Genomic DNA, 14,099 nt, shown 5'->3' on the forward strand with positions numbered 1-14,099 from the left:
TGGAGTCAAGTGTCATTGTCACGGTGTGAAAGGCCATCCTGTTTTCCCTTCACGGAGCTATGATGCACACTTGCTTCAAACATGAGCCTTGAGAGCAGTTGCACCACACATGGAGAGTCAGGGAATGTCTGTTTTGTTGTGTCAGGATGATGACAAAATGAAATGACCACACCAACCAAAATCTTAGAAAAAGTCTAGAAGTATTTTGAAGATGAGCTTTAATGGAAATTTTCCTATCTGTCCCTCCAGCCCTTGATATGTCTTTGATGTTGTGTGGTCAGTGGTAGTGGTAGTGGGTAGGAAAAGAAACTATATGGTGGGATTTAAAATCTATTCAATTTAAAGTCCTTTGCAGATCTTTATCTGTTTATACTTGTTAGTAAGCTTGGTACTTCTATAATTATGATCCTTAGTGCTCATTGCAGTGTACTCTGAGGTCCTAGTTAAGTGCAGTTATAATTACTTGGTAAGAAGGAATAGGAAATAACATTAAGAAACTCCTCCAATTGTATTATACATATTGATTGTTCTGTAGATATATATTCAAATGAGAGGCTTAACCAAGAACATATGGTTTACCAGTGTCTCCAGGCCTTTTTTTTGCATGACCCTAATTACATCTGTAGAACATTACTTTCTCCTCTGCAAAATAATGTTCTGTACTTCTTCCTCCTCTTCTCGGTTCAGTTTCTGGTAGCCTTTTCAAGTCATAACTTTTTTTTTTTTTAAGGGATTTGTTTGATGTGGACCATTTTTAACTCCTTATTGCATTTGTTAACAATATTACTTCTGTTTTATGTTTTTTTTGTTTTTTTTTTTTTGACCCTGAGGCATGTGGGATCTTAACCTTCCTGACCAGGGATCAAACCTGCGCCCCTGCATTGGAAGATGAAGTCTTAACCTCTGGATCACCAAGGAAGTCCCAAGTTGTAGCTTTCTATCATAATCATCTTTGTACGGGTTATGCTGTCTACTTGGTAGGAGGCCATCTGAAAATCTGGCAAATGTGTTGTTGGTGTCAGTTATTGATGAAGTAGCTGGATAGTGCTAGGGTCAGGGTCAACAGTCAAAGAATACCACTTGCTGGTTTTTTTGTCATATTGGTAATTAGTTTTGGATAATAATTGTTTTGAGGAAATATCTCCCATGATTGTGTACCTTCAAAACAATATTTTACTTCAAGTGAAGAAAAATTTTGTGTCAAACAACGTTGTTGCCTTGTGTTCTCTTTAGCTCATTGGTCACAGAGGTGGTATTATATCCTGTGAAATGTGTACATGCATATCCCAGAAGGTTTTTAAGATTCAGATGCTGTTAGTCATAGACTTTGGAAGCCAAGTGTTTGGAGTGCTGCTTCTTAGGGAAGGACTTTACATTGGGATAGGTGGAAATGGATAGGTGACCAAGGACAAGAGTAGGTGTTCGGAGGTATCTGGAGTTACAAAGGGGCCTTTTGGGAAGAGGTGCTCCAAGGTACATGTTCTGGGAAGAGGGCAGACAGGTGGCAAGAGAAAAGAAGGAGTTGAGTGAGATAAACTAAGGGAGACTGGGTTCATATAGGTATTATTAATCTTTTCTGTCTTTTTGGCCTGTTGGATGACATTGTCAGACTAATGGTCAGATCTTTGTGGAGAATGGTCAGATGATTGATTCTTAAAGTGTTTTACTATTTTTGGAAATATTTAATAAGTTAGAGAGTAGAGGGTAAAATACAAATAGGGCTGTGTGACTCAATATGCCAGCAAATTTGGAAAACCCAGCAATGGTCACAGGACTGGAAAAGGTCAGTTTTCATTCCAATCCCAAAGAAAGGCAGTGCCAAAGAATGTTCAAAGTACTGCACAATTGCACTCATCTCACACGCTAGTAAAGTAATGCTTAAAATTCTCCAAGCCAGGCTTCAGCAATACGTGAATCGTGAACTTCCAGATGTTCAAGTTGGTTTTAGAAAAGGCAGAGGAACCAGAGATCAAATTGCCAACATCTGCTGGATCATCAAAAAAGCAAGAGAGTTCCAGAAAAACATCTATTTCTGCTTTATTGACTATGCCAAAACCTTTGACTGTGTGGATCACAATAAACTGTGGAAAATTCTGAAAGAGATGGGAATACCAGACCACCTGACCTGCCTCCTGAGAAATCTGTATGCAGGTCAGGAAGCAACAGTTAGAACTGGACATGGAACATCAGTCTGGTTCCAAATAGGAAAAGGAGTACGTCAAGGCTGTATATTGTCACCCTACTTATTTAACTTATGTGCAGACTACATCATGAGAAACACTGGGCTGGATGAAGCACAAACTGAAATCAAGATTGCCGGGAGAAATATCAATAACCTCAGATATGCAGATGACACCACCCTTATGGCAGAAAGTGAAGAAGAACTAAAGAGCCTCTTGATGAAAGTGAAAGAGGAGAGTGAAAAGTTGGCTTAAAGCTCAACATTCAGAAAGCTAAGATCATGGCATCTGGTCCCATCACTTCATGGCAAATAGATGGGGAAACAGTGGAAGCAGTGGCTGACTTTATTTTTTGGGCTCCAAAATCACTGCAGATGGTGACTGCAGCCATGAAATTAAAAGACACTTACTCCTTGGAAGGAAAGTTATGACCAACCTAGACAGCATATTAAAAAGCAGAGACATTACTTTGTCAACAAAGGTCCGTCTAGTCAAAGCTATGGTTTTTCCAGTGGTCATGTATGGATGTGAGAGTTGGAGTATAACGAAAGCTGAGTGCCAAAGAATGGATGCTTTTGAACTGTGGTGTTGGAGAAAACTTTTTTTTTCCATTTATTTTTATTAGTTGGAGGCTAATTACTTTACAATATTGTAGTGGTTTTTGCCATACATTGACATGAATCAGCTATGGATTTACATGTGTTCTCTATCCTGAAACCCCTCCTACCACCCTCCCCATCCCATCCCTTTGGGTCATCCCAGTGCCCCAGCCCTGAGCACTTGTCTCATGCATCCAACCTGGACTGGCGATCTGTTTCACACTTGATAGTATACATGTTTTGATGCTGTTCTCTCAGATCATCACACCCTTGCCTTCTCCCACAGAGTCCAAAAGTCTGTTCTGTACATCTGTGTCTCTTTTCTGTCTTTCATATAGGGTTATCGTTACCATCTTTCTAAATTGCATATATATGCGTTAGTATATTGTATTGGTGTTTATCTTTCTGGCTTACTTCACTCTGTATAATGGGCTCCAGTTTTATCCATCTCATTAGAATTGATTCAAATGTATTCTTTTTAATGGCCGAGTAATATTCCATATGTACATGTACCACAGCTTTCTTATCCATTCGTCTGCTGATGGGCATCTAGGTTGCTTCCGTGTCCTGGCTATTATAAACAGTGCTGCGATGAACATTGGGGTGCACGTGTCTCTTTCAGATCTTGTTTCATTAGTGTGTAAACCCAGGAGTGGGATTGCTGGGTCATATGGCAGTTCTATTTTCAGTTTTTTAAGGAATCTCCACACTGTTTGGAGAAGACTCTTGAGAGTCTTGGACTGCAAGGAGAGCCAACCAGTCCATCCTAAAGGAGATTAGTCCTGGGTGTTCATTGGAGGGACTGATGTTGAAGTTGAAACTCCAATACTTTGGCCACCTGATGCAGAGAGCTGACTCATTTGAAAAGAACCCTGATGCTGGGAAAGATTGAGGGCAGGAGGAGAAGGGGACAACAGAGGATGAGATGGTTGGATGGCATCACTGACTCGATGGACATGGGTTTGGGAGGACTCCGGGAGTTGGTGATGGACAGGGAGGCCTGGCGTGCTGTGGTTCATGGGGTCACAAAGAGTCAGACATGACTGAATGATTGAACTGAACTGAACTTAGGGTCAGAGGAGAATGAGCACAAGGATCTAGCATGAGGAAAGTGATTTTCTCTGCTTTATCACTCTGATTTATTTTCCCAGTAGGAATCCATATTGGCCATATCAGATTCCTCCTTATCAGGAATTCCTTCCATGCCTTGGGATTTTGCAGATTCTTTTCTTAAGGAGATTTTATTCCACTATTGTTCCAAGTGTAGCAGTTAATTCAAGTAATTCCCAAGGATACCACCAGACTTTTAAAAGCATCTTTTTCAATTGCTTAGGTTATATGGGGGGAAATATTACAACACTAGAGAAAAACAAGTTAGAAAACTCAGGTTTTGATTTATTCCCCCCAAATAGTGGCTGTTGTTACTTATCTGTGTTGTTACTTAATTCTCAAATGTATATTTTGAAATGTATAAGAGATCCTATAGAGTTTCCTTTTAACTTGGGTAGACTTTTCCATTTGGGTGGAAAAGGTAGGATGTGGTCCTTCCTAGAGCTTAGAGTATACAGGTAGTAGGAATAAGAGTTTGCAAATGAGAGTTAGTGCCTTCTCAGCATCTTCTTGATGCAGAGGCACTTTCAGTAGAGACTTCAGGGAAATTCAGTAGTAGTGCAGTTTCCATAAATAAAGACACGGTCTCTGTCTCGGTCTCATTTTATTTGAGATACTGTTCCCTGAGAAATGTCACTAATGCCTCAAAGTAGATACCCCAGGAGACACAGACCAACACATAATCTATTCATACCTGTAAAAAGAAATAAAATGAGATTTAAAGGCTTCCTAGGTTCTCTCGTTGTCATCAAACTAGATAAAGTGCAGAGAAGTATGGCACTGGAAAAATGAATGAATTCTGGCTAGAGATGAAAATGCTTCAATTGAAAACTTTCCAGAACAACATGTACTTGGATCTGTATTAAAGAGAAATTCTTTGAGTGTTTAAGCCAAATGACCCAGCAGGGTTGATAGTGTGAGGCATATTTCACAGTTGTATAAATATTTAAAACTGTTTTCCAGCCTATAAAACAAGTAAATGAGGTTGTTTTTCAAAATCTTCACAATGAAATTAACCTGCCCACCTTAACTTGTTGGGAAACCTGCCCTTCTTGTCGCAGCCTTCTCTCCTAGAAGGAATTGCCAGGAAGGAGGTGTGATGAAGGTTTCCAACTCAGAAAACAAAGCTGGTTTACATTTCAGAGAACTTCAGAAAGAGCATCATTGATACTCACAGGTGGTGTGTTTCCAGATGGTCTGTCTGCCTAACTTGTTGAGAGGGGCCTGACCAACGAGACACAACAGCTTTTTGTCATAAACCGCTTTGAACCTGTGTGAAGGTAGACTTGGGACTCCATTATACTTGAGCCTCGAAGAAAACAGTGTAACATCTTGACCATGTTCTCAACTGTGAGCTGTTCATCCTAGCTGTTAGAATGCCACCAAGCCTGTCCTTTGGCCAGAGTCCTGTGATGATTTGTAGGTGGTCTTTCTTGTTCAGTCTTCCAAGGCTTCTTTTGTTATTGATTGCTGCTCTTGTCCTTTCCAGAATTTTTATTCTTTTCCTCTTGCATTCTAGCTGTTGCCCTGGACTACTCTCTCTTGCCTCTGTCTCCTTCATATATTGCCTCCAGTTAAACAGACTTCTGAGACAACAGCCGTGATGTTTTTATGTTTATTAACATAGAATTTGAAAAGAGTATTAATGACTAAATTTATTCCCTTCCTTTCCCCGGAGCTTTTTTTTTTTTTTTTAAATTTTCTGCAAGTAAGAGTTAATAGCTGCTGTATAAAGCTGGCACCATGGAGTGGTGGGAAGAATACACGCCAAGAGTTAGGCATTTTGAGTCTAGCTCTAGAGATAACTAACTCACTGGGTCTTTGGGCAAATCACTTCACCTCTCTTGACCTCCCTCTAGTTCCCACATCACTCAGGTAAACAACTTTGTTATGCAAGGCTCTTTGTTTGTTTGTTTGTTTTTTCCATTTATTTTTATTAGTTGGAGGCTAATTACTTTACAACATTGCAGTGGTTTTTGTCATACATTGAAATGAATTAGCCATGGATTTACATGTATTCCCCATCCCGGTCCCCCCTCCCACCTCCCTCTCCACCCGATCCCTCTGGGTCTTCCCAGTCCACCAGGCCCGAGCACTTGTCTCATGCACCCAACCTGGGCTGGTGATCTGTTTCACCCTAGATAATATACATGTTTCAATGCTGTTCTCTTGAAACATCCCACCCTCGCCTTCTCCCAGAGTCCACAAGTCTGTTCTATACATCTGAGTCTCTATTTCTGTTTTGCATATAGGGTTATCATTACCATCTTTCTAAATTCCATATATATGTGTTAGTGTACTGTAATGGTCTTTATCTTTCTGGCTTACTTCACCCTTTATAATGGTCTCCAGTTTCATCCATCTCATTAGAACTGATTCAATGGTCTTTATCTTTCTGGCTTACTTTGCTCTGTATAATGGGCTCCAGTTTCATCCATCTCATTAGAACTGATTTAGATGAATTCTTTTTAATGGCTGAGTAATATTCCATGGTGTATATGTACTACAGCTTCCTCATCCATTCGTCTGCTGATGGGCATCTGGGTTGCTTCCATGTCCTGGCTATTATAAACAGTGCTGCGATGAACATTGGGGTGCACGTGTCTCTTTCAGATCTGGTTTCCTCGGTGTGTATGCTCAGAAGTGGGATTGCTGGGTCATATGGCAGTTCTATTTCCAGCTTTTTAAGAAATCTCCACACTGTTTTCCATAGTGGCTGTACTAATTTGCATTCCCACCAACAGTGTAAGAGGGTTCCCTTTTCTCCACACCCTCTCCAGCATTTATTGCTTGTAGACTTTTGGATAGCAGCCATCCTGACTGGCGTATAATGGTACCTCATTGTGGTTTTGATTTGCATTTCTCTGATAATGAGTGATGTTGAGCATCTTTTCATGTGTTTTTGTGCCGTCTGTATGTCTTCCTTGGAGAAATGTCTGTTTAGTTCTTTGGCCCATTTTTTGATTGGGTCATTTATTTTTCTGGAGTTGAGCTGGAGGAGTTGCTTGTATATTTTTGAGATTAATCCTTTGTCTGTTGCTTCGTTTGCTATTATTTTCTCCCAATCTGAGGGCTGTCTTTTCACCTTGCTTATAGTTTCCTTTGTGGTGCAAAAGCTTTTAAGTTTCATTAGGTCCCATTTGTTTATTTTTGCTTTTGTTTCTAAAATTCTGGGATGTGGGTCATAGAGGATCCTGCTGTGATTTATGTTGGAGAGTGTTTTGCCTATGTTCTCCTCTAGGAGTTTGATAGTTTCTGGTCTTACATTTGGATCTTTAATCCATTTTGAGTTTATTTTTGTGTATGGTGTTAGAAAGTGTTCTAGTTTCATTCTTTTACAGGTGGTTGACCAGTTTTCCCAGCACCACTTGTTAAAGAGGTTGTCTTTTTTCCATTGTATATCCTATGCAAGGCTCTTTGAATTGAGCATTCTAGGAAAAAAGTCTTTTTTCTTCTGTCATATGATGCTGTATTGTGAATACATTCTCTTGATTCTTCTCTATTCCTGAAAAAAAAAGTTAATTTTGTTTTTGTTCTTAGACTGCAGAATGAAAAATGGATGAACGTCAAAGTGGGAGACATCATTAAGTTAGAAAATAACCAATTTGTTGCTGTGAGTATTTCCTATTGTTTAAAGAATTTATCTCAGGTTAAAATAGCATAAGTACTAAACTATTTACACTTGCAAATTCAGCAAATCTGTACTAATTTAGCATAACTAAGGAGGGAATACTAAGAAGCATTATTAAAATGTCTCAATTGTAAGATACTTTTAAGGACATATTGATTAATTACTTTCAATAACATGATAACTCAGACAAGGCTGAGTGATTGTCACCTTGTTATTTTCTTTGGGGTCTTTTAAACTAATAGATAAAAAGATTTAAAATTGTTTGATGTAAATAACAGCTTTTAAAATGCTCCAGAATACTTTAAAAATACATTTAAAAAAAATGTTCCCGTGTAGTTGGAATACTGTCCCCTCATAATGGAATTAATGCTGTTAATTTGCAGTTTTAGGAGAAAAGACTAGCTAGAGAAAGAGGAAAATGAATGCTCTTTCCTGAATAATCACAATCAGAAAATATTGATTGAATGTTCTCACTAAATGCTATTTTTGAGGTTTTACTTTTGTCTTGCAAATGCACTATAATTTATGTTTTCAAGATGCCTGTATTACAGGTCCGTTAATAAAATTCAAGGGATCAATTCAGACTAAAATATGTGACTAACTATAGATCATATTAAATGCAATGCTATATATAAAAGCTATTCAGAACAGGATTAAAAATTCTATGTAGTCTTTATGTCAAATATATATTAGTCAGGAAAATTTTTGTGTTAATACCATTTTATTTATCAAGTTGTATTCTTCATTAAATCTGAGATATTTTCCCACAGGATAACATAAATGACCCCAAGATCTAATTATGAGAACAACTCAGTTGAGACTCTTAAATATTCACTTTCAGAAGCAGTTTTCTTTCATTAAGTCATTTTCTGTGTATAGTGATTCTCAAGAGCAACCCATGCTAAGGCAATTAGTCTGTGAACAGGACATTGAATAAAAGTTCACGAGAATTTGCTGTATGACTCAAGAAAGTCAAACAGAGGCTCTGGAACAACCTAGAGGGGTGGGATGAGGAGGGAGGTGTGGGAGGGAGATTCAAGAGGGAGGGGACACGTGTATACCTATGACTGATTCATGTTTGGCAAAAACCGACACAATACTGTAAAGCAATGATCCTTCAATTAAAAATAAATAAAGTAAAAAAGGTAGGATTAGCACACTTACAGAGGAGACAACAGAAAATCCCCTCACCCTTTCTGCCACATGGGGACACAGAAAGAAGATGGCTGTCACTGAATGAGGACATCCTGCAGTGAGTGTCTTGATCTTGGAATTCCCAGCCTCTGGAACTATCAGAGATAAATTTCTGTTGTTTAAAAGTCAAAAAAAGAAAAAAAAAAGTTCACACTTTAAGTAGAGAAGTGCTTATTTCTCTGACCCCATAGTGTATCTGTGTTCCAGCTTGCCTTCTGAAGCCTTAATATTCTAACTTGCACTTTCCTTGGTCTTTGTTTTTAATTTAGTTGTATTTTCTGTGTTATAGTATACACACTGCTTCTTATTGCAAACCTTTCTGTGAAATGAAACATGGAGTCAAGTATAAGTGCAGGCATCACATGGCAGGAAACCAGTTCCACAAACACATCGTTAGCATTGGTTTAAAATGAATCCACATTTAGCTGAGTTCCTGTGAAGTCAGTGACCCATGTGTCCCAGCACTGTCCAGTAGAACTTTCTGCAGTGAAGAAGATGTTCTATGTTTGTGCTGTCCAAATATAGAACAGTCAGAAACACCTTGTGGATATGGAATCCTGGTAATGTGGTTATGCAACTGAGGAACTGAAAATTAAGTTCTATTTAATTTTAATTAATTTAGATTTAAATAGCCACGTGTGACTTGTGGCTTCCTTATTGGACAGTGCAGATGTAGCCTTTTCATTGTCGTCATGTGATGGGGTCAGAAATGCTTATTTATTCCCAACCCTTCCCTGGGTCCTGTTGTTCTTGCTTTCACTTGGAGGGGCAGCAACAAAATAACACTGCATCTTCCACCCCCTTGCTTGCTCCCCTCTCTTTCCCAGGAGTGACTTCTCTGATTGTCAAGTGTGGGGCAGTAACGGGTGTGCATGACCTAGCACTTCCTTCCTTCCCTTTCTCTTCAGGCTCTGTCTGTGTACAGAGAGAACATTCTGCCCTGCTTGGTCACAGCATTCATTTTATAGGAGTAAATCCCCATGGTGGGGGTGATGGGAGGGTCTGGGTAGTTTCGATCCTCCAGAGAGCTTCATCTATGGCTGGATAATCTGTCTATCCAGAGAGAAGTATTAGCAAGACCACTCAGCCCACAGACCTAAAGCCTGGTCTCCACCTGCTTGGTCAGTGGCAGATGATATTTTTCTAATTTCCAGTCATGTCTGTCTGACTCCTACAATTATAGCTCTGTTGGTTTAGTCTTTGGATTAGTGAGGGGGTCCTCCCAATGCCAGAACACTTCAGTGCCTCTTGATTAGGTCACTTTGTTCAAAAGTTTTCCATGTGCAGCTACTCAGCACCTATGAAGCTGTTTTCAAGGACAAATAAATGTTTCTATGGGTGAACTGCTATAATCACTTAGAAGTGCTAATATAACTTCCCACTCCCTGGCATCAGCTGTTAGAGGCTATCAGAGAGCTTACATGTGATGAGCAACAATCACAGGTCTCTGAAAGAGACTCACTTCTGAGTTACTGCACTGAGGTAGAGCCTGGGAAACCAGATCATGAAGATCATGAAAAATCATAGCTAGCCTTTGTTGACTACATGCCACATATCAGATAATATTACAAGCTCTTTATACAGCTTAATTTATTTAATCCTCACATTAGTCCAATGACAGCAGGTTATATACTATTATTGTCCCCATTTTACAGATAAGAAAATAGAGGTACAGTGCCATCAGATAGCTTGTCAATAGGAGGGTTAGGAGTTAAACTCCGTCTGGGTTTTAACCCCACTCTTTACCACTGCCATATGCAGCTCCTGCCTCCATTAAAAGGCCTGTCCTAATTACCTTGAACCTGGGCTTCCAGAGTCAGAGCCTCTAGGCTTGGACGCTAGAAGTGCTGCTCCCAATTCTAATGCATAGCCTCTAACTGTCAAACTTAGAATTTCTAACTTGACTTAAGCCACCTATCAGTACACATTAAGCAAGGAAAGGAGCTTGTCTGACTTAACCAGTTAGCTGGCCTGTTAAGAGTTACCTCTGTTTTCCAGATAAGGAATCCTTACTGCCCTTTACCTTAAAACAAACAAACAAAAAAATCTAAAACACTTCCGGACTGAATTTCCAGAGCTCCTATTTTTATTTTAGGACCAAGAAAAAATGGAGAGCATAATTCAGTTATCATGATGAGACTGACTTGCATTAGATGAATCAAGTAAATGGTGTGAGAAAAGCACACTGCAGAGTTCCCGATACTGGTAGACCCTCGTCCCTGGGAACCAGGCCTACCTTCCTCCTTTAATTGACTGCAGTGCTATTTTCCTGTTTTGCTTTTCTTATCTGGTGGTAGAAATAAACCTTTTCCTGGACAGGAGCATATTTGAATTTCACATGAATTTAGTTGTTTAGCTTATTTTGAAAAAGCTCTCCCTCCATTCCCTCCACAAAATGGCCTTTGTGTTTTAGATGTTTATAACAGTAAATTTTTGCTTTAGAACAAAGGCATTCTTCTGCTACAGAAACTGAAAATTTCACCTTAAGAAATGAAAGGACTAGTATGACCTAAACTCCAGTCCTGACCACTGACAGGCTTTGTCTCTCTCTGGACCCATCATCAGGGCATCTCATCCAGTGTTTTTTCAGCATCTTTTAAAGGATATCCTTTTAGGAAGGCCATTTTGTGGTTGAATTGCCTTTTCAGTTATTTTAACTTTTATAGCTTCAGAGTTATTTGTTTTACTCTAATTGCTGAAATAAATCTTCCTTTTTTTTTTTTTTTTAAAAAAAATGTGAAATGTTCAACATGCATTTTTGGATCTGAAATTTTAAAGAAAAATATTAACTATAATCTTACACATCTTCATTTTTATGACTTCATTCTGATTTTTGTCCGTATCAACATATTTTTCCATAAGTCATTCATGTCACATGAGCCATTTTGGATTTTTATTTTTGGATTGTAAAAGAATAAAAGAAGAGATAATTTTGTAGATGATAAAGAAGAATTCCATGTTTGAGAATGGCTTAAAAAATGGAGAGATCCAAATATGATGTTTCAATTAATTCTACAAATTTGTCTTTCCATTTGGTTATGAATCAAATCCCAATATTCTTTCACCCTCGTAGTTTTGATTTTTGAACACTAGCAAAGCAAAATGCTGTTTGTTATTTATAGTTGTATTCCGGTCATTCTGTAGCCAACCAGAAGAAAGAGTATGCATTTTGGGATCAAAGGGCTTAGTTCTAGTTCTAGCTTTGCGCTTTAAGCTCCATATGGTCATGAGTATGGCTTTAAATCTCTTAGAGCCTTGGGTTCCTCTATTAGACGTGATGAAGCTTTCACCATGACTTGCTATGGGCATTGCATGAGTTAATTTAGTTCATCTAGTGCTTGTCAGGCTGGAAATGACCTTCCCAGGTTTCTTATCCACACAGTAGGAACAACATTATCCCCTAATGAGACTGTTGAGAGAATAAGTGATACAGTTATGTGAATGTTTTGTTAGCCCTTAGCTGCACAGCTTTTAGATGTTATATAATTGCTTGAGGTTTAGCTTCATTGGCTCTTTAATTCAACAAACATTAATTATGCCTAGTAAATCTAGGAGTCTAGTGTCATTGGCTCTTAGAACTTACAGATGTGCAGCAGATTCAAGAGTCCTCTGGCTGGTATATTTGTTTCAGGTCTCCATGAAGCTGGTACTTGGGCTTTTTGTTACCTGTGGAAGGTGGCTGAAGAGACACTGTGTTAAAAACAGTCTTCAATTCTTGAGAGATATAGTTGAGTCTTTCCTGGGAGGGCACAGGGAAAAGGAACCAGTAATTGACAGAAGAAAGTATTGGGTTGGCCAAAAAGTTTGTTTGAGCTTTTCTATAACGTCACTTGGAAACCTAAACTAACTTTTTGGCCAACCCAGTACAAATAAGTCTAAGGAAGATGGGTATGGTTGGAATTAACTGCTGCATGGTCCCACTGTGAGTTCCAGTAATCACACTTTCTGTTCCTGTACTTCATTCCTGCTAACATCTCTGCCTGCAGGGACCTGCCCTCCATTCCATCTGGAATCTTCCAGGAAGCCCTTCCTTAGCTACCAATCAGATATACCCCTTTCTCACTTGCATTCCTCCCGTAGCACTTTGTTAATAAGATACTTAGCACCCTTATCATAGTCTGCCTTTACTAAACTATAAAATCCTTGAAGTAAAGAAGTTTTCGCTCTATTTAGTTCTCCTGGCAGTATATGCCTTGAATTACCTAGATTCACATCCCAGTGCCCTACTTTGTGGCCTCAGACAAGTTACTGAACCTCTCTGGGCCTCACTTTACTCATCTGTAAAGTAGAGATAGCAGCAAGATATACATTTAGGATTTCTTTGAGTTAAATAAAATGCTGCATTAAGGCTAGGCGATATAGAATAGTGCCAGACACGTAGTAAGAACTCACCAAATTTTGGCTATTGGTATTATAAACACCTCCAACTCAAACACAAGTTTCTGGATCGACTAGGAATTGGGTCCCTGAGAGATATTGAAGGGATCAGCTTAAGGAGGACTGGCCTGAGACTGACAGAGTGTTGGGGCTTTTTGGGCCCTAAGACCACCCATGTGTTGCCCCACTCCCTTCTCCAAAGAGCAGAGGGCAATCCAGTACTAACAAGGCTGTTATTACGGCTCTCCTGCCCTTCCTTTCCAAAAGGACTACCAAGTGCATGTGGAAGTAGGGCGGCATGATGGCGAATTAGTTGGCCACTGCACATTCACACATCCTCTTCCGCTGCGATGAATGAACAAAACTTGAGGAGAGAAGTTAGTGAAAGGAAATACCAAAACTCAGCAGTTGGGCTGGGAGAGCAGGAAGAGTGAGGGGAGGCAGGACAGAGATTAGGGAGTGGGAAAACAGGAGGAAGGTTCAGGGGACATAGAAAAAGTTGACAGTGGAGGTGACGGGAGGAGGCAGGGAAGGTAGATGAAGGGAAGATAGAAGTCCCAGCTTCCCAAGGTATAGAGAGAGCAGTAAGTTAGCCCAGAACCTGTGAGGTTTACCCTTTCTGCCTCTAGGAGGTTGAGTCACTGCTCAGGAGAGAATTCAGTCACCAGGTGGCAGTGGTGCCTCAGTCACATGTTCTGAGCCAACTGTGGCCAACAGTCCCTCTCCTTATTTACTGAAAATATGTGTTAAGGCAGCTGAGCTCAAAATTACGCAGTAACATTGGATAGTTCTTACCAGGCAGAATTTTGAAGAAAAGCAACTGTACAAATGGTTATCTTTCTCTAAACTTCATAACTATTTTTCAGTCACAGATGGTAGCAATTAGAGAATTCTGGATTTTGTTTAAAATGATCCTGTTAAACTCAGGGAGGAGAACCATAGGCCAAAGAGTGTGAAACTCTACTGCTGTTGTACCTTATGCCTTTATTCATTGTAATGCAAATGTGA

At 39.5% G+C, this 14,099-nt stretch overlaps 1 protein-coding gene across 6 annotated transcripts in view; it reads left to right on the forward strand.

Moving 5' to 3' along the window:
• The window catches only part of ATP8B4 (ATPase phospholipid transporting 8B4 (putative)), a 299,006-nt gene that overhangs the window by 158,543 nt on the left and 126,364 nt on the right, over positions 1-14,099 (forward strand). For all 6 annotated transcript variants that reach the window (XM_070469294.1, XM_070469295.1, XM_070469293.1 and 3 more), the window contains exon 7: positions 7,430-7,502. In XM_070469294.1, coding sequence (XP_070325395.1) covers positions 7,430-7,502 — 73 coding nt within the window. The remainder of the gene's footprint in view (positions 1-7,429; positions 7,503-14,099) is intronic.

The sequence above is a fragment of the Odocoileus virginianus genome, chromosome 6 (genome assembly GCF_023699985.2).
Source record: "Odocoileus virginianus isolate 20LAN1187 ecotype Illinois chromosome 6, Ovbor_1.2, whole genome shotgun sequence".
NCBI classification, from domain to species: Eukaryota; Metazoa; Chordata; class Mammalia; order Artiodactyla; family Cervidae; genus Odocoileus; species Odocoileus virginianus.